The 18458-nt window shown below is 46.0% G+C and overlaps 1 protein-coding gene across 1 annotated transcript in view; it reads left to right on the forward strand.

Moving 5' to 3' along the window:
- The window catches only part of vclb (vinculin b), a 63319-nt gene that overhangs the window by 21086 nt on the left and 23775 nt on the right, over window positions 1-18458 (forward strand). Inside the window, exons 2-6 of the mRNA XM_084322445.1 lie at window positions 9719-9789; window positions 12136-12286; window positions 14814-14922; window positions 15308-15430; window positions 16439-16599. Of these exons, the coding sequence (XP_084178571.1) occupies window positions 9719-9789; window positions 12136-12286; window positions 14814-14922; window positions 15308-15430; window positions 16439-16599 (615 nt within the window). The remainder of the gene's footprint in view (window positions 1-9718; window positions 9790-12135; window positions 12287-14813; window positions 14923-15307; window positions 15431-16438; window positions 16600-18458) is intronic.

The following is an 18458-nucleotide window of genomic DNA, read 5'->3' on the forward strand; positions in this document are numbered from 1 at the left end:
TTTCTAACGGAAACCCTGGTGCATACTAAGGGTCAAACATCTGTGCAATAGCACATATCACAAAAACCACACATTGGCCCATGCCTACACAAAGGATATCGGTTGTCAAGCTGCTTTTGTATGTTGTACTGTTGTCACAATACCAACATTTTTACTTTGATACAGATACAGATAGGAAAGGTAAATGGAATATATTATTAGATGACAGAACATGGAAAATTCTTTATACAATTATTTAATTCATTATAATTTAAACGCTATTAAATAATAGTTAATCAATAGTAATTAATACAATTATTCTGTTACAGCTACTGAGCTATATACTATAGCTACTGTCCATCTATATCTTCCTTTTGAATGGAATAGGTTCAGGAGAGAGAGAGAGAGAGAGAGAGAGCGAGACACACACGCACACACACAGAGATAGACGGAGAGAGACAGAGATTCTCAGCCCCTCTTTCCCTCACTATGCCTCTGAGCCTCCCCAGTGATTAGCGTTAGAAGTAGTTAGCGTTAGCAGGTTAGCTTAGTTGGAGTACTCAGTTAGCAGATACTATTACAGTAGTTAAGGTTTTTAGCGCGACGTGGGTATACAGCGGACTGGCGAGGATGCAAAGCTTGTTAGACAATTGGAACTGCTGCTCGCAGAGTTTTCGTTGCATATAGAAGCAGCGTGACTCGAGATGAGTTGTTACAGAGCTGATCCACGCTGCTCTGTGTATATTATGAAATTACAATTGCGCAGTTGACACGTCCACTACGAAAGACTATATTACTCGCACACTGTGCTCCTAAATGATTTTTCCGGTTTGCACAAATCAATTTTTTGAGGCAAATGCGAGTGAAATGCTTGCACTGTATAGCCCTGATATAATACTCTAATATGCTCATATGGCTCCCAATTTTTTTACACGCCAGAGTGGCTGAGTAGCATCGTAATTTACCAGCCAAAAAGGAAATCTACACGCCATTGGCGTTTGGCGCAATTGGCGGGTGCTTATTTTGTTCCCTGTAGTACAGACAAGTGAACTTCGCGGCAGCTTGTTTGGACTCTTATATATTCAGATCAGCCCTGTTTACTTTCTTAGTGTTAAGCTACTAGGCCTGTCTTCTGTAGCGTTATGTACCCCCCCCCCCCCCCCACACCTCTGTATACTTGTTTCTCTGTGTCCTCCATTCCCTGGCCCCAGCAGTGTGCCCTTTAGCCGAACGAGACGGGAACACTTTTAGTCTGTTGTTTTTGGCTTTTGTTCACAATCACTTGGGGATAGAATGTCAGGACGGCATGTAGCAGGTTGCCATCCGCTCCGAGAGATGGGCAGCCTCTCTCTGTAAAGCTCCGGTTTTAGCCTGGCACGACCTTTTGGCTCTTAATTTACAACAACCCAGGCAGTCGCCCCCCGGAGAGAGTGTACCTCTGGTCCAATGGAAATAGAGCAAGGAGATGTACCGTCTGGTCTTGGCCTGGCCCGTAACAGGCCTCCGCGTCAGCTGTCTGGAATGGCGCTCCGCTACTGCATCCAGTTTTGGACGCGCTGGCCACTTCTCCTGGAATGTCCCGACAACAACCAGACTCTGTATCAGGAATAATAGAATTGTGCTTTCCTCCTAGGAATCATAGACTTGTGCTTTCCTCCTAGGAATAATAGAATTGTGCTTTCCTCCTGGGGTCTGTTTTTATTCGTATGGTTTGCAAGTGAACCAGACACTATCTTCTAGTGGCCTATATATTTCTGTGACCTTGGATTTCACTAGCGGCGCTGTTCAGAGAACGCCATGGTCGTGTTTTTGTAACCAAGTCACACTATGTAGAACATGTCAACACTCGCTGAATATGACCCAGTGTGCTGAATTATGTATACAGTATGTAATGAGGGAGAGTGAGGTAATCTCTGGCATAATCACCATTTATAATCATCACCGTCGTGACGTCCATATAGGCATAGACTTGCCCAGAGAAAAGAGCAGTGGTTCAAATCCACCGCACAAGCAGCGAGCGACGTGGTGCAATTCGGTTCAATTCAATTCAAACCTTTATTTAGATCTCGGGGGGGGGGGGGGGGGGGGATCGTTGACGGTGGCCCTCATTTACAAGGATGCCGAGCTTACATAAAAAAACTGACTGTGCTGTCGAGATTCAAGCATATTGAAAGATGAATGATTTAGATGTTGAATGAATAGAACAAAAGCACAGATGGAAAAAAGAAAGATCAAAATTTAAAAAACAGTTACAAACTGAAGCGGAGAGATTTGTGATCATGTTTTTAAAGGATAGTTGGGTATTGATTTATAGTGTGAGCTGAATATCATTCCAAGAAGCCGGGTCATTAAAACAAGAGGCTGACTTTCCAAGCTCAGTACTCTGCACTCTGGGGACCTTAAAAGAACACGCCAACATTTTGGGAAATGTCGTCTTCTCCACAGAGAGAGACAAGAAGATAGATGGCTTTCTACAGAGCGCACAGAGAGGAAACTGGTATGATATCTATCTTCTTGTCTCTCTCTGGAGAAGATGGTAAGCTAATTTCCCAAAATGTTGGCGTGTTCCTTTAAGCATAAGCCAGTCATCGGAGTGTGTCTGATAGGGTCCACTGCTAATCTAGCAACACTGTGATATGAAGTGGTAATTTTCCAGCAATGGCCTTAAAGATAAACAGATACCAATGTTTATTTAGCCTCTTTGCCAGAGACGGCCAACCCACTTGATCAGGATGCAGTGGTGAATACCATATTTATCACCAGTAGTCAATCTTGAGAGCAGAATGACAGACCGTGTCTAGAGGTTTAAGAGTGGAAGGAGGAGCACTTCTATAAATCATATCTCCATAATTCAGAACGGACATAAAAAAAATAAACGCTTCAACGACCCTCTTTCTGCTAATCATTGGCAAGCTCATTCTGTTCCTGTACAAGAAGCCTTTTTTCCCCGCAAATCGACTGGCAAGAGTATTTAAATGTAAATTTCTCATCAAGCCAGATGCCAAGATATTAGTATTCTGTAACTTGACCCATTTGAACCATCCGATTGCAGTCCTGAACGAACGGTTGTTATCATCACCCCCATGTCAGTCCTCTGGGGGGGGGGGGGGTTATGTGTCCCCATAGTGCTGAGATCATGGAGGGGGGAGAGATGAGTCATCCTGGCCGTTAGGAAAGAGAGAGAGAGGGCGTTCAGCTGCTTTCTACATTATAGCTGCACTGTGTCTGGCTCTCCTCCAGAAGCCTCCTTGTTGAGACAATGGCTCATCGCCCTGCGGAATGACTAACAACAAGACGTGTTACTAAGAAACCACACAGTCAAAGACACGACTGTGTACGTTTCTCCCCCCCTATGAGAACTTAAGGGAATCAAATAAAAGTGCTGAAGTGAGGAGCACTTCTCGGGGCGTGTCTCTCTCTAGTAACCAGCCACTACCACTAGTACTGCTGGTGCTCTTCGGTGACCGGGATCACGGTCTTCGACAAGGAGAACGCGGGTCCAAGACACCCGGTGTGGATTAGAGACCTTTCCCAAAGGGATATGTCATTTTAGTAGAACCTTTCGTCAAGTTTCAGCAGTCTTACCTCAGTCTAAAGTCACAGACTTTAAGTAAGCTAGTGACCACTGCTGTCCCTGTCGTCCGCTTATACTTCAGAAGTATGATATTTAGACTAGATCCCCAAATTGAATGGAAGTGAATGACTTTCGATGACTTTAGAGGTAACACTGCTGATTTGTGAAATATCCCTTAAAGCAGGGGTTCCCAACCTTTTTTCCCCCAGGGACCCCCAAACATCTCTGATGAAATTCCTGGACCCCCCCTCCTAATAAAATACCATAAAATACTATTTTTTGTCATTTTAATAACAAACTGCTTATACACAGGCATATGCATCATAATTAGACCCACTATGCTTCTTTGACTTGTGCCTTCAATCAACAAATCTCATCTTATCATATGTATTTCAAAATGTTGGCCAATATTCAAATCCTGTATTCATCCTCTCAAATCAGGCCCTAATGGTGAACGGTTTACATTTATGTTGAATGAAGTAAGAATCCACTGCAGTAAAAATATCCTCACCTCGAGTGGTGGTAGTAAGGTTGACTGACATGAGAATGTCCTGCTTCATATCCTCATTTTCGATATACTGCACATAAACGATGAGCACAGCCTCGTCTGCGACAGTTGTAGTTTCATCAAGTTGTATGGCAAATGGACCCTTTCTAAGCTTTTCTGACAGCTGCTGCTCGCAATCACTTGACATCTTATCAATTCGGTCTTTCACTACATTGTTCGAGAGTGGTACTGATTTTAGTTTATCCGCCACCTGTGGGCCGCACAGTTTCTAAACCATTTTGATGCAGGCTGGTTTGATGAGCTGCTCGCCAATATTGTGCGGTTTCTTTGCTTTTGCAATTAAAAGCGAACACTCAAAGGAGGCTTCGGTAGCCTTCTGTAAATCACTGCCACCCCTGCTCCACGCTACTCTAACATCAACGGGCTTGTTCGCCTTGAGAGACTGTTCTTTCCTCCGAAAAAAGTCTGGATCCTTCCCAACGGTTTCTGGGTGCTTAGACGCCTGATGTCTCTTCAGCTTGCTGAGCTTCAGGCTCGAGTTTGCCAACTTTTCTCCACAAATCACACACTCAGGTAGTTTGTCTGGTCCCTCAGTGAAGCCCATGGTGATGTAATTTTCGCGATTGCTGTAGGTCCTAACTTTTTTTGCAGATGAGCTGCCGTCATCTCCTTTTCGTTGGTCACACATTTTCGCCTCTGGCGGCTGACTGCAGACGAGCCGAGAAAGTTAACTAGCGTGCTAGGCTAGCTACGGAAAGTGATACAGTCAACTGATTCGCGTTTTAGCGGCTACTCGGTAGCCTACTGTTAACGTTCAAAAATCATGTCTAGATGTTTATTTATTTATCTTTATTTTTTATTGTAGTGGAGAGACTATTCATGCTAATTAAATATTTATCTGAAAAAATAAAATAAAAAAAGGAATAAAAAAAAAAAATAAAAAAAGACCTCATCTGTGGTCTGGCGGACCCCCTGCGCCCCCTGGCGGACCCCCAGGTTGGGAATCACTGCCTTAAAGGTCCCATTCCTGTGAGTCTATGGAACACATCTGTATGTTTTTTCCCCCCAAAGAATTCATTGTTTTGTATTTCTAATCAAGTACTCTAAGGTTGCATTCACACCAGAGCTGTTTGGTCCGCTTTAAACGCACCAGAGTTCGTTTACTCTGATAGTCCGCTTGGTTTGGGGTGGTGTGAAAGCTCAGTCGAACTCTGGTGCGGACCAAAAAAGCTAACTCTGGTCCGCCTGAAAACGTAGGTCTCGGTTTGCTTCCAAGTGAACCCTGGTGCGTACTTTTGTGGTGTGAATGCACATCGGACCAAACGCAAGACCAAATAGAGGAAGTGACCCGATAAACTGTGCATCTTGGGGAGAAGGAAACAAAACAAACACTGCGGCGCGTACACTGCAAAACAAGCACGCGTGGAACATGTCTCGTGGACAGACGTGGGCGAATGAGGATAGAAATATGGTCAGACGCGCTAATTAAACAGCTGCTTGTGATCTCTCCAGTGTTTCCCACAGGATTTTCAGAGACTATGGGGGGTGAACCTCCGACCCTCTAGGGGGGTCCGGGGGCATGGCCCCCCGAATTTTTTTTGTGTACATTTTAAAGTTAAATGAATCAATCTGGTGCACTTTGAGAGCAAAATAAAGAGGCTAGAGATGAACTTTGTGCTCAAAACACAAAATCTACTAGACTAGTGCTTCCCAATCCTCTCCTCGAAGCACCCCAGCCGTTCAATGTATTTGTTAAATTCCACCACCAGCACACCTGATTCAACTTAACTAGCCCTTTATTAATTGAATCAGGTGTGCTGGTGGTGGTGGAATTTAACAAATACATGGAACGGCTGGGGTGTCTCGAGGAGAGGTTTGGGAACCACTGGACTAGAGCATACATTTGAGCCATCAAAGAAATTAAGCAAAAGTGGTTGCCTGTGTTCAACTGGTTTATTTTTTAGAAAATAAAAAAAATATAGTGGATTACTATTACGACTACTACCACTGCCAATACTACTGATACATCCCTATTGGCAAACTTTATATTAAAAAAAATAGCAAGTAATTGATGGGAAACCCTGCACTCACAAAAACAATGAGGTGTACAAGTTGTTTAGCGAGAGAATGATGGCAATGAGCTTCAATCAAACAATGTCACATCAAAGTTAAAAAAACTAGCAGTCAGGTGGCGTAGCGGAGATTGCGCTCATCACCAATGCAAGAGGCTGCGGTCTCGACTCCCGGAGTCAGCATTGTCTTGGCTTGGGCTGATCGCTATACTAACTCGTTTGGCTGGGTTAGGGGGAGGGAAGCCGTGGGTGGGAAACTGGCGTTGTGGACAGCACGCCTACAGGTCAGGTCTGGGCGCTTGCTCAGCGGAGGCAGGACTTGAGGAAGGCAGCGTGACCTCCCACGCGTTACACTTCACCAATGAGAGCCCTCGCTGCCAGGTGAGAAGAGAGCCACTGGCTGTCGCCGCACGTGTCGGAGGAAGCGTGCAGATACTTCAGGGTTCCCTTGTACCGACCAGTAGGAGAACATGCGCACAACAACCAGGTAGGGGAGGGGGGGAATTGGCCCAACGACTAAATTGGGACGGGGAGAAAACAGAGAAAAATCTGAGAAAGAGAGATACAAATAAAAAAAAAATTTAAAGTCAGCATTTCAGCAATATATGAGAATAATGTAATGTGTGTGCGCTGGACTGCTCCGGGGAATAATGTGGTGACGTATGTGTGTGCGCTGGGCTGCTTCGCAAAATAATGTGGTGTATGTGTGTGCGCTGGGCTGCTTCACAGAATGTGGTGTATGTGTGTGCGCTGGGCTGGGCTGCTTCGCAGAATAATGTGGTGTATGTGTGTGCGCTGGGCTGGGCTGCTTCGCAGAGTCCGCCAAACTATATGTGAAAGCGACCTAAAGCAGCATTTTTCCACTTCAAGATTTCAAGCTGTTTTGGGCTGGGCTCCGCCCATACTCGCAAAGCGCTTTGAGTGACAGTCACCCACAGTCTGCACTGGCAGACAGAGAGAGACATAGAGAGATAGAGGGGGATACTAATTAATTTCGCCGCCGGGGGGCATAATCCCATGGGACAATGCATTGGTAACTTGTTTCAAATGACAATATACCCCTGTGAGGCTGTGAATATTATTGCACGGATCGCAATACGCGTGGGAGTGTGCGTGTGCACTATGATATTTTGCAACAGGTTGATGTGACGCGAGTGCAGACGGGGAGAGAGCGGAGAGCGAGAGGGGGAGAGGGAGGGATGTGGAGCGTTTTGCGCGCGCTCCCGACTGCGTGTGTGTTTCCCCGCGCGCGGTCGGGAGGCGTGTAGCTTATTGCCAGCGGAAGAGTGCAAGAATGCTTCCGCATTCGTCACCGCACGCCAGTACGGTAATGCGCCTTTCCTTTCGCCCCGCTCAGACAAATGCATGTAGTACATTGCAACACAACGCAGCATTTCCGCGTACATTGCAACGAATCACTTGGAGTTTGAAAGTGATATCAGAAGAAACTACTCAACCTCGGCTGTCTTTAACTATGAGTGAACACAACTATGGAATATACATGTATATTATATCGCGACGCGTCGTCACAGACTAAACAGTGTTCTGGATTTTCCTACAATGGATTATTGATTGTAAATTGAACCCTTGCACTGAAGAACCATTATGAATCTGTGTTAGAACATGTTTTGGATCTAAATCACTTGGAGTTTGAAAGTGATATCAGAAGAAACTACTCAACCTCGGCTGTCTTTAACTATGAGTGAACACAACACTCTAACTTACCATGTTTAGATAATGAAGTACTCAACCTCTACTGTATTTAACTATGAGTGAACACAACACTCTAACTTACCATGTTTAGATAATGAAGTACTCAACCTCTACTGTATTTAACTATGAGTGAACACAACACTCTAACTTACCATGTTTAGATAATAAAGTACTCAACCTCTACTTGTCTACTGTCTGACTGAACACAACACTCTAACTTACCATCTTTAGATAATGAAGTACTCAACCTCTACTGTATTTAACTATGAGTGAACACAGCACTCTAACTTACCATGTTTAGATAAATACAGTTGACAGCTGCGTTAACGTTACAATGTGTTGTGTTCACTCATAGTTAAAGACAGCCGAGGTTGAGTAGTTTCTTCTGATATCACTTTCAAACTCCAAGTGATTTAGATCCAAAACATTTTCTAACACAGATTCATAATGGTTCTTCAGTGCAAGGGTTCAATTTACAATCAATAATCCATTGTAGGAAAATCCAGAACACTGTTTAGTCTGTGACGACGCGTCGCGATAATATACATGTATATTCCATAGTAAAGTACAGTTGACAGCTGCGTTAACGTTACAATGCGTTGTGTTCACTCATAGTTAAAGACAGCCGAGGTTGAGTAGTTTCTTCTGATATCACTTTCAAACTCCAAGTGATTCGTTGCAATGTACGCGGAAATGCTGCGTTGTGTTGCAATGTACTACATGCATTTGTCTGAGCGGGGCGAAAGGAAAGGCGCATTACCGTACTGGCGTGCGGTGACGAATGCGGAAGCATTCTTGCACTCTTCCGCTGGCAATAAGCTACACGCGGTCGGGAGTGTGTGTGGGGTGCTCCGTGTCTCTGTCTCTCTCTCTCTCTCTTCCCCTATCGCTCGCTCGTCACGGTCTGTGTCCCGACTGCGTGTGTGTGTTTCCCCGCACGCGCGCAGTCGGGAGTGTGTGTGTAAGATGCTCTGTGTCCTCTCTCTCTCTCTCTCTCTCTCTCTCTCTCTCGTCACAGTCTGTCTCCCGGCTGCGTGTGTGTTTCCCCACACGCGCAATCGGGAGTGTGTAAAATGTTCCGTCTCCCTCTCTCTCGCTCGCTCGTTCTCTGCTCTCTCTGTCGGCACACGCGCCACGTCAACCCGTTTGAGGTAGTGTCAGTATTTCCACTCTGTTGTTGAGCGAATGGTTGAGTGTGCGCTATGCAGATGAGAATTCTTGGACGTCACAGGTACGCGAAATTCAGAATGGCTTAGTTCAGTGGGGGAGGATCTTGTCTCAACTGAATTGGAGCAATCTGCCAAAATGAGAATTTGAGACACAGACCCCATTGATACAAACCCCCATTGCTATAAAACAATGCTAAACACTGGAAAAGGCCATTTATAAGACGGGGGACCTTTTAAGTGAATAACTTGAAGGAATGTTTAGACTTAATTTAAAAAATATATTTAATTAAAGACACATACAAGTTTCTTTCTGCTAATAATGATGACATGCTATTTAAGATAAACTGAAGGAATATGGAATCCTTTCCCCACAATGTGACAATGTGTCTAATGTAGAAAAATAACCAACTTCCACATTCTCTTCTCTCATAGTCTCTTTAATCAAGAATAAGCTCTTATTCCCTTTTTAACTAGAAGAACGGGTAGTCCCCTCTCCTTTTAGTATGTTTTGGTTATTGAGACTGTAGGTTGAGAGGGAAACAGAGTAGGTGAGACACAGTAATGAAGGCCCTGTAGTGGGGTTTTAACTACTATACCCGCTGGACACCTATGTTTTAATAGAGACCTAGTCTTCCTTTACATCATATCATACACAATTCAAAACAGTTTGATTGATCAATGTGTCCTTGTGTTTGTGTCATAGGTGGGGAAAGACACCGTCCAGACCACAGAGGATCAGATCATGAAAAGGGACATGCCACCGGCGTTCATCAAGTAAGTAGAAGAAGAAGACTGATCCAACACTGTCATTTTGTTGATTGAAAGACTGTTTCAGTGGGATGTTTCGACGTGTTGCTTGGAAATGGCGAAGACTTGATTTTTATTTCCTGTTGTTTGCTCATATCTACAGCTGTCAGGAAATCAATTGGTATCCACTCTAGAATAATAATAATAATAATAAAACTTTATTTGTATCGCACCTTTCATACAGAACTGCAACAGAAAAAAGACAGGCATAAAATGAGCACATGAAGTGCAGACATATAAAATCACAGTTTTTCACATTAGGATCTAACATCCCAACAGGCCACCTTGTTTATGGTGCTGAATGCTGGTTAACGTTTTATTTTTGTTGTCTGGTTGAAACCACCTATATCAATTTGTGCGTTCGATTTAAATGATCATGTTCTGAATGTGCCACCCACCAGCCTTTCTTTGGCTCTGTCTGTCTGTCTGTCTCTCTGTCTCTCTGTTTGTTTCAGTAATGGCTGTTTGTACCAAGGCAAAGGTCAGACATGGCATGTTAAGTGCCTCTGCCCTGCTGTAACATGAACACTAGTGGGACAGTCTCTGCCCGGGGCAGAGCTATGTTTTACTCTAATGGAGAAACCCAAGGCCTGGGACTCGTACACCAACATCCACAAGATCCTCCACACTGATATCAACACTACGCACCCCCCCCCCCCCCCCCCCTCCCCTGTGAAGAGATGTTATGATAGCTTATCGGCTTGGCCTACAGTAGCAAAAAAGATAAGAACAGACATGGAGATTCAATCGATGATTCCGCTCTCTCTCTTCCCCTCGCCGGTCGTCGACTTCAAACCGCTTAATTAAATATTTTTAAGATCTCTTTAAGTGCTCTCATTAACTTGCGCCCAGCTGTTGGCTACACAACCTCCCCTCCTCCCCCTCCCCCTTTCACCCTTATTAAACGAATGACTACAGTACGAAGTTGGGGTTGGCAGCGGGACCTGGCAACCCGACTAAGGTCAGGGATGAAACACGTTGGCAGGCAATAGGTCAGATCAGGCTTAACGCATTTGGCGCCTTGAAGTCACATCGTCACCCTGTCGTCATCCATCAGCCGTGGCGCTGGAATGCGTCTCCCGTCACTAAATATAGTGGGCGAGGGGGTCCGGTGTTAACGCACGGTGTCTCTCTGGTAGCGCACGCTGAAGGACACTGCTGGCCCGCCTCCATCTGCGTGCGAGTGAGCACACCCCGGATATACACATATATCACACGCCGCACGTGTACACACACACATACGCAGTACACACACACACACACACACACACACACACACACACGTACACATAAATAACTCTTTATAATACCCTTAATAATATGCACATACATTAGCCCATAACCTTCAAGAGCCTTTTTTACAAGAACGGAAACAGAGTTCCTCTTGTCGGGCCCTCTTCACCTTCTCAGGTCTCCCAGTCTGTGCTTTTAGCATGTGGAACATCCTGATGAATTGAAAATGGGGGACCCTGGTGGAAACAAGACGAAAGTCTTTCTCTGGTCTGCATCCCCTTAACAATTGTGTGTATTGAGCTGTACTGTATTGTACCCATTCTGCAATCTGTTAATAAAGTTTTCAATCAATCAATCAATGATATTCCTCTTATTAAGCAGAAGAACACCTCGGCCCGGAGGCCAGCGTAGGAAGCCGGCACTCTGTGGGAATGGACCTGTCTCAAACCCTGCCCTCTTTTCTTGATCCTCCAATCACAACTGTCGCTTACCTCGGACAAACTTGGTTTGTCCGAGGTAAGCGACAGTTGTGATTGGAGGATCAAGAAAAGAGGGCAGGGTTTGAGACAGGTCCATTGGAACATGTGTCGGATCTCTTGGCTTGTTGCCTGTTTCTGTGTGCAATGCCCCCGGTATTGATATGCAGGCGGTGCTGTATCTAGGCTGAGAGTCCCAAGCATCAAGTCTGCACACTTTTGCTCTTTTCATGTTTGCTCTCTCTCTCTCTCTCTCCCACCGCGCTACGGAGAACATCTATGGAACATAATGTCTGTTACCGTGGAGAGCGCAGTGCAACGGTCCTGCCTCGGTTCCTGTTGGATTCGTCCTCGCTGCTTTGCTTCGTAGTATTCGCATTAAAACGAGCTTCGGCGCATAATATGAAGAGGAAGAAAAGGAAATTGTGTTTTTTGAAAGCTGTCGTGTGAATTATGCTCAATGACTTCGGGGGAATTGGCTGATCACGCGCATAATGTCCACCTGGCTTTTGGGGGACTGCTCCTCATCAGCATGACTTGTTTATTTTTTGCAGTATCTGCTTATATTGTGCTGGTTGATTTAATTCATGTATTCCTTCCACAGGGTGGAGACTGCCTGCACTAAGCTGGTCCAGGCCGCGTCCATGCTGAAGGCCGACCCCTACTCTGTCCCCGCTCGCGATTACCTCATCGATGGCTCCCGGGGAATCCTCTCTGGAACCTCTGACCTGCTCCTGACCTTCGATGAGGCCGAGGTAGGCTTGCTGGGACGGTGCCCGTAACGGAACAGGGGAGGAGTCTCTCAAAGGCTGCATATCACTGAAGGACATTTCAGGGGGCGACAGTGGCTCAGGAGGTAGAGCAATCTTCTGGTAGTCGGTTTGAATCCCGCTCCTCCCGGCAGCGTGTCGAAGTGTCCTTGAGCAAGACACTTGACCCCTAATTGCTCCCAATGTGCAGGTTGGCACCTTGCATGGTCACCTCCGCTGTCGGTGTGTGAGTGAATGGGTGAAAGCGCTATATATATGCACCATTTAAAAATGTTTTAGATGAGGCGGCTGAGTGGCGCAGTGGGCAAGGCGCTCGCCACTAAAGCAGGAGATGCTGGTATCGAGCCCAGCTCTCTGCGTTGCTACCGGCTTGGCCGGTCGTTCATACTAACACAATTGGCAGTGTTAGAGGGTGGGAAAGCCGGTGGGTGGGGATTGGACGTTGTGGACAGCGACTCCTACAGGTCGGTTGGGTGACGCCGGTGCGGCGGAAACAGGAAGTATCGGGGGGCAGCGTGAGCCTCCCACGCGTTACTCCTCGCCACTGAGAGTTCGAGCTGCTGCGGTGAAAAGATGCGACAGGCTGCCTCCTCGTGTACCGGAGGGGACACATGATGCAAGGCTTCTATCCTCACTACAGCCGACCAGTGGGAGGCATAGTCTAGCAACGTTCAAGACAGGGGAGGGAAGAATTGGAAATACGCAATTGGGATGGGAGAAAAATAGAAATGGGGATTAAAAAGTGGATACATTTATTATTATTTTTTTTTAGATGGTTTCACCTTGATAAGGAGAAGAAAAGTGATGCAGTAGCGCAGTGGTTACCACTGGTGCCTCACAGCAGGAAGGTCCTCGGTTCAAACCCCAGCAGGGGGCCTTTCTGTGTGGAGTTAGCATTTTCGCTCCATGTTTGTGTGGGTTTCCTCTGGGTGCTCCGGTTTCCTCCCACACCATTAAAAGACATGCATGCTAGGTGCATACTTCTGCCGTTGCCCTTGACACAAGGTACTGGCATTGCAACTGGAGTTGGTCCCCAGGCACTGGACTGTGTGGCTGCCCACTGCTCCTAAATAATTAAGATGGGTCAAATGCAGAGGACGAATTTCCCCAAGGGGATTAATAAAAAAAAAAAAAAGTAGAAAAAATTAAAACACAAACCAGCATTCCAGAATGGACTACATTTGATTTCCTCTCAGCTGTTGATATTAGCAAACACTGCAGGTAATAAACAGCGAATAAACATTTAGTCCAGCTGTTTCCTAGCAACACATCAACATCCCACTGAAACCATCTATATTGGCTGATGTCCAGGAAACATCAACCTTTTCGGTAAAGGTAATATACTGTAGATTATCTCCTGTGCAAAAGCCTCAGTGAACCGACGGCCCCTTCTCAGTATTCCTGCCACACACCTCCCGGCGTCCCTGAACCAGGCAGCGGCACCATCTATCAGGACCCGTCCCTCTCTCCCTCCCCTGACGGATGGGGAGGGGGAGTAGAATAGTAGCAGCTCTCAGCGAGCGGGACAGCAGGCGTGCCGGGTGCTTGTCTGCAGCAGTCAGCGGGACATAACGGGATGTCATCAGTCAGCCGCTGACGGGCTGTTTGCCCATGCAGGTCAGAGCGGCTCGGAGCGGCGGTGGTAGTGGGTGGAGCACTGGGAGCAGCTACACACGCAGCTGGAGGTCAGAGAGGTGGGACAAAAGGGACTGGAATGTCAGTAGCCGGCATTATCACAGGCTTAATTACAGCTTCTGTGAGGTGACGAGGTGACGAAACAGGATGTTTTTTTTCTTCTTTTCTTTCGCATATTCATGTTGGGGGCCGGGCATCGGTAATGATGAGACCATTTAGATTCACAAGGTCCAAAATTGGATTCTGATTTGGATTAGATATGAACTCGATTAGGCTCGACGGCGCCGGTTTCAGGGTCCCGGCGGGTCAACCTATTCAATATAGATTCAATATCTGCCCCTAATCATGTCCCCCCCCCCCCCCCCCCCCCTGTGAATTAAACAAAAACATTGTTGTTTCATTGGTTCTTGCCATTTATATATGATGCGAACAGCTGGAAAAGCTGGTCAGGAAAGCCAGTAACGTGGTGGGGGCACCATGGACTTGGCCGATAGAAGGAGCACGTTCAGTGTTAGACTCAGACTCCCAAGATGCAACACTGAATGTCACAGGAAGTCCTTCATTCCAACAGCCATCACTGTGTTTCACTGCCTCACTGAGCACAGAGTAAAAGTATAAACTCTTGCATATCTTCCTGGACATTTTACATCTACCTTTTACATTTTTACTGTACATTTTAGAATGTATATACACATATTTTAGAATGTATATCCTTGACTGTTTTTAAATTCTTATTTTAGATTTTTGACTACCAATGTTTATTGTGAGTGATATGTAGTGCTGAATGTCCCTCGGGATCAATAAAGTATTTCTATTCTATTCTATTCTATTCTATTCTATTCTATTCTATTCTATTCTATTCTATTCTATTCTATAGGTTCGTAAGATCATCAGGGTGTGTAAAGGCATCCTGGAGTACCTGACTGTAGCTGAGGTGGTGGAGGGCATGAAGGACTTGATCACGTACACAAAGAACCTGGGACCAGGTCAGTCCACTGCTGCCACCTGGGTCAAGGAGTGTTTGCCAATAATTCTGCCAATAGTTGGTGTTAGTTTTAACACGCTTGGAGTTCCAGAAGGGTGGGGTTTGCCACGTAATAATAACGATGTCAATATGATCATTGGAAAGCTAAAGTCTATGAAGTATACGGTTCTGCGATTGGGAAAAAAAACTTAACTTTCGGTGGCCCGAAGCGGTAGAAACACCACCCGTCTGGTACTCCAAGCATGTTAAAACAAACACCACGAAAAACGATTTGCCAACACTTAATATGTTGCGTCTAGCCTATATCCTCCCAACAAGTCATAACATTCCAGAGATGAACGTAACACTAAGCTCTTCTCTTTGGGTCTGCTCTCCCCGGCGTGCAGGGATGACGAAGATGGCGAAGATGATAGACGAGCGACAGCAGGAGCTGACTCACCAGGAGCACCGGGTGATGCTGGTCAACTCCATGAACACCGTGAAGGAGCTGCTGCCCGTTCTCATCTCCGGTAACCGCTTTCTCCCTCTTAGTCTTTTCAGTGGGATCCCATAGGAAATTGAACGGTAGTAAAACAATAAAAAAAATAATTACTTGTATTAGTAAACCCAGTCATGGTATTCCTGTGTTTTACGCACTATTAGAGATTTACCACAGAAATACCGCAGGGATTCATAGTAGTCCTGTGGCCTTTTCTCATCACAGCAAATACTGTGTACAGTGATTCACTATTTAGTATTCCTGTGGTTCTACCATAGACACGCTACAGTGTTACTAGTATTCTGTGCGTACCGTGTAGGGAATGGGATTGTTTTGCCTCGCATCAGGGTCAGACAGTGGCATGTTATTCACACGGCTCGGCTGAAAGCTGCTGACCTCGGCTGCACTGCGCCGTCTGCTGTCTTCATAGCTGTCGGAGAGGTGCGTCGATTTTGACTCGGCACAGTATAATTCAAGTCTGCGTCGTGGTGGTGGTGATGGGGGGGGGGGGTGAAAACGGTATGTTTCAATCCGTGTTCTAGTCGAGTCACTAAATCTCAAGGTCGAGTCTCAAGTCTCCAGTGTTCGAGTCACCAAAGAGCCTGAGTCGAGTCCAAGTCATCAAGATTGAGTCCACTCCACTCTGGCAGTCAAAGAGCTGACATACAAATAAAGAAAAAAAGGTCTACATTAAACATAAATGACACAGCGGTCACCATTTCAAAGGGAGTCTTATTTACTTTGTGACACAATAGCCAAACAAATGCACTAGCCATCAATATCTTATGCCAATGATTACACAAAAGAAAGCGTAAAATTCTATCAATTAACAAGTCCAACTCTTCCAAGTCCGAATGCAGTCAATGCTCGAGTTTGAGTCATCAGTGCTCAACTCCAAGTCGAGTTCAGAGTCCTAGACTGATTCAGTCCGGGTCAGTCAAGTACTACAACACTGGTTTCAATTCCTGTCTACCATATCAACAACACTAGCCACTCTTCTCATGTCATTTCCCTTTTTTTTGTTTTTTGTTTTTTTTAGGTATCAAGATCTTCGTGACGACCAAGACGTCCGGCAGCCAGGGCGTGGAGGAGGCCCTGAAGAACCGTAACTTCACCTTCGAGAAGATGAGCGCCGAGATCAATGAGATCATCCGAGTGCTGCAGCTCACGTCCTGGGACGAGGACGCCTGGGCCAACAAGGTACCTGCAGTAACGCTGTAGCACGACGCCTGGGCACACACGCACACACACGCACGCACGCACACACACACACACACACACACACACACACACACACACAGAGAGAGTTATTTTCCAAATGAGGAGGGAGGAGACCTTTGCTTTGCCAGTTAATTCACTCCTGCGTTAAAACGCGTGTTGCTGTTGCCATCTAGACTCATCAAAGTGGAAAGCGGTGATTGTATGAGCAAAGGTCGGGTCTCGTCTACACACTATGCTCCCACACACTCGCACACACTCATTTGCTCCCAGAATGCCTTTGGGAGCTTCCCGCCGGCTGTGTAATGTGGTCCTAATTAACTTGTCATCCGGTGTCTCTCCACTTCCTCGATGAGTCATGTGCTTTTAGTTTCTTCTGGATGATGGGGGGTGGGGGGGGGGGGAGGGGAGGAGCCTTTTGTTGTAGCGATATTTGTTCTGCTGTCCGTTTTAAGAAGGTACGCCTATCGCTTACCTTCGGCTCTGTGTCTTTATCAAGCCGGTTCATCACATGACCTCTCTGTGACCCCCATCTTTCTTTTCTGCTCGGCATGGACGGTTCCTTTTCCCATGGTGCACCTCTCTCCTCTCTCTCTCTCTCACTCTCTCTCTCTCCAAATGACTCTTTCCTATGCTTCTTTTTCTCCCTCGTTTGTTGCCTTTCTTTTTTGTTGTTCTCGGTTGATGCGTGTCTGGTGAAATATTTATCTTTATGTTGTTCTTCCTTTCTTTTTACCATTTCGTTCTCTCCCCCCCCCCCCCCCCCCCCCGTAGAAGGTAAGCTTTCTCTCTCGCCCCTTGGTTTGTGCGGCAGCATGTCTCGTGGATGTGTGTGCTGACATATGAGTCTTGTGCCAATGCGGATGCTCGTGCGTGCTTCTGTCAATAGTTTAGCGGTCAGACCGCAACGTGTCAGTTACTGTAGTGGAATGGTTGCCGTTAGCATAGCAGTTGTGATGGAATGATGTTTTGGGGGGGAAATGTGCCGGCAAGTTCTGAGTTTAAGGTATAAGCATTTGTTTAACAATGTTTGTTTAACACATTTATTTATTTTGACCCCTATTTTCCTTTTATTTATTATTATTATAATAAAACAAATGTAACAACATAACATTATATGAACATCCGTGTGTCCTCCTCCTATGTCAGTTTAACCTCATCGATCGGATGCCCTCGGCTTGGCCGATCCATCGTCACGCGCTATTGATTAAGGTGTCGTGTGTGACGAGGCCCTGCCAGTGTTCTCCTGTTTCCCTGACTGGGAGCAGCAGCAGGCTCCTTCCTAGTCTGGAGCGCGAGATGAAGCCGACGCAGCGTTTTCGCAGAGACGTCGAGACGAGTCGCACTCGATTGTAACGTCGCCTCCCCACTGCTTGTAATTCTAGTTCTATGCCAGATCATAGGGGAAGGACACACAACAGTAATGACATGGATTTTGTTCCGTCATTTGCTAACTTCCAGTTGTCACTCAGCACCTGCTGTACGTAATGCTGTGTATTTATGCCATTTGCTCACAGATTTTTATTTTTCCATTGGTACTAATTATGCTCTCTCACCACCATACATGATCCCCCATTACTAATCCTATGTCTGATGATGGCCTCCCGTATGACTAGTCCTGCCGTGCTGTTTGAGTATGTCATGGGTGTGTGTGTGTGTGTGTGTTTTATATGACTGGTCTAAAGGTCGTTCCTGACTTGTCTGTCTGTCGCCTCACCAGCTGCACGCTGTCTCAAGCAGAGCTTTGCCACTCTGGACGTCCCCACAATGTTTTACTGAGTACGCCAGCGCTATGGTGCACAGTGACCTAACGTGTACACAGGGACATCACAACTCCACTA

This window comes from Notolepis coatsorum (assembly GCF_963971535.1).
Source record: "Notolepis coatsorum genome assembly, chromosome: 10".
Classification (NCBI taxonomy): Eukaryota; Metazoa; Chordata; class Actinopteri; order Aulopiformes; family Paralepididae; genus Notolepis; species Notolepis coatsorum.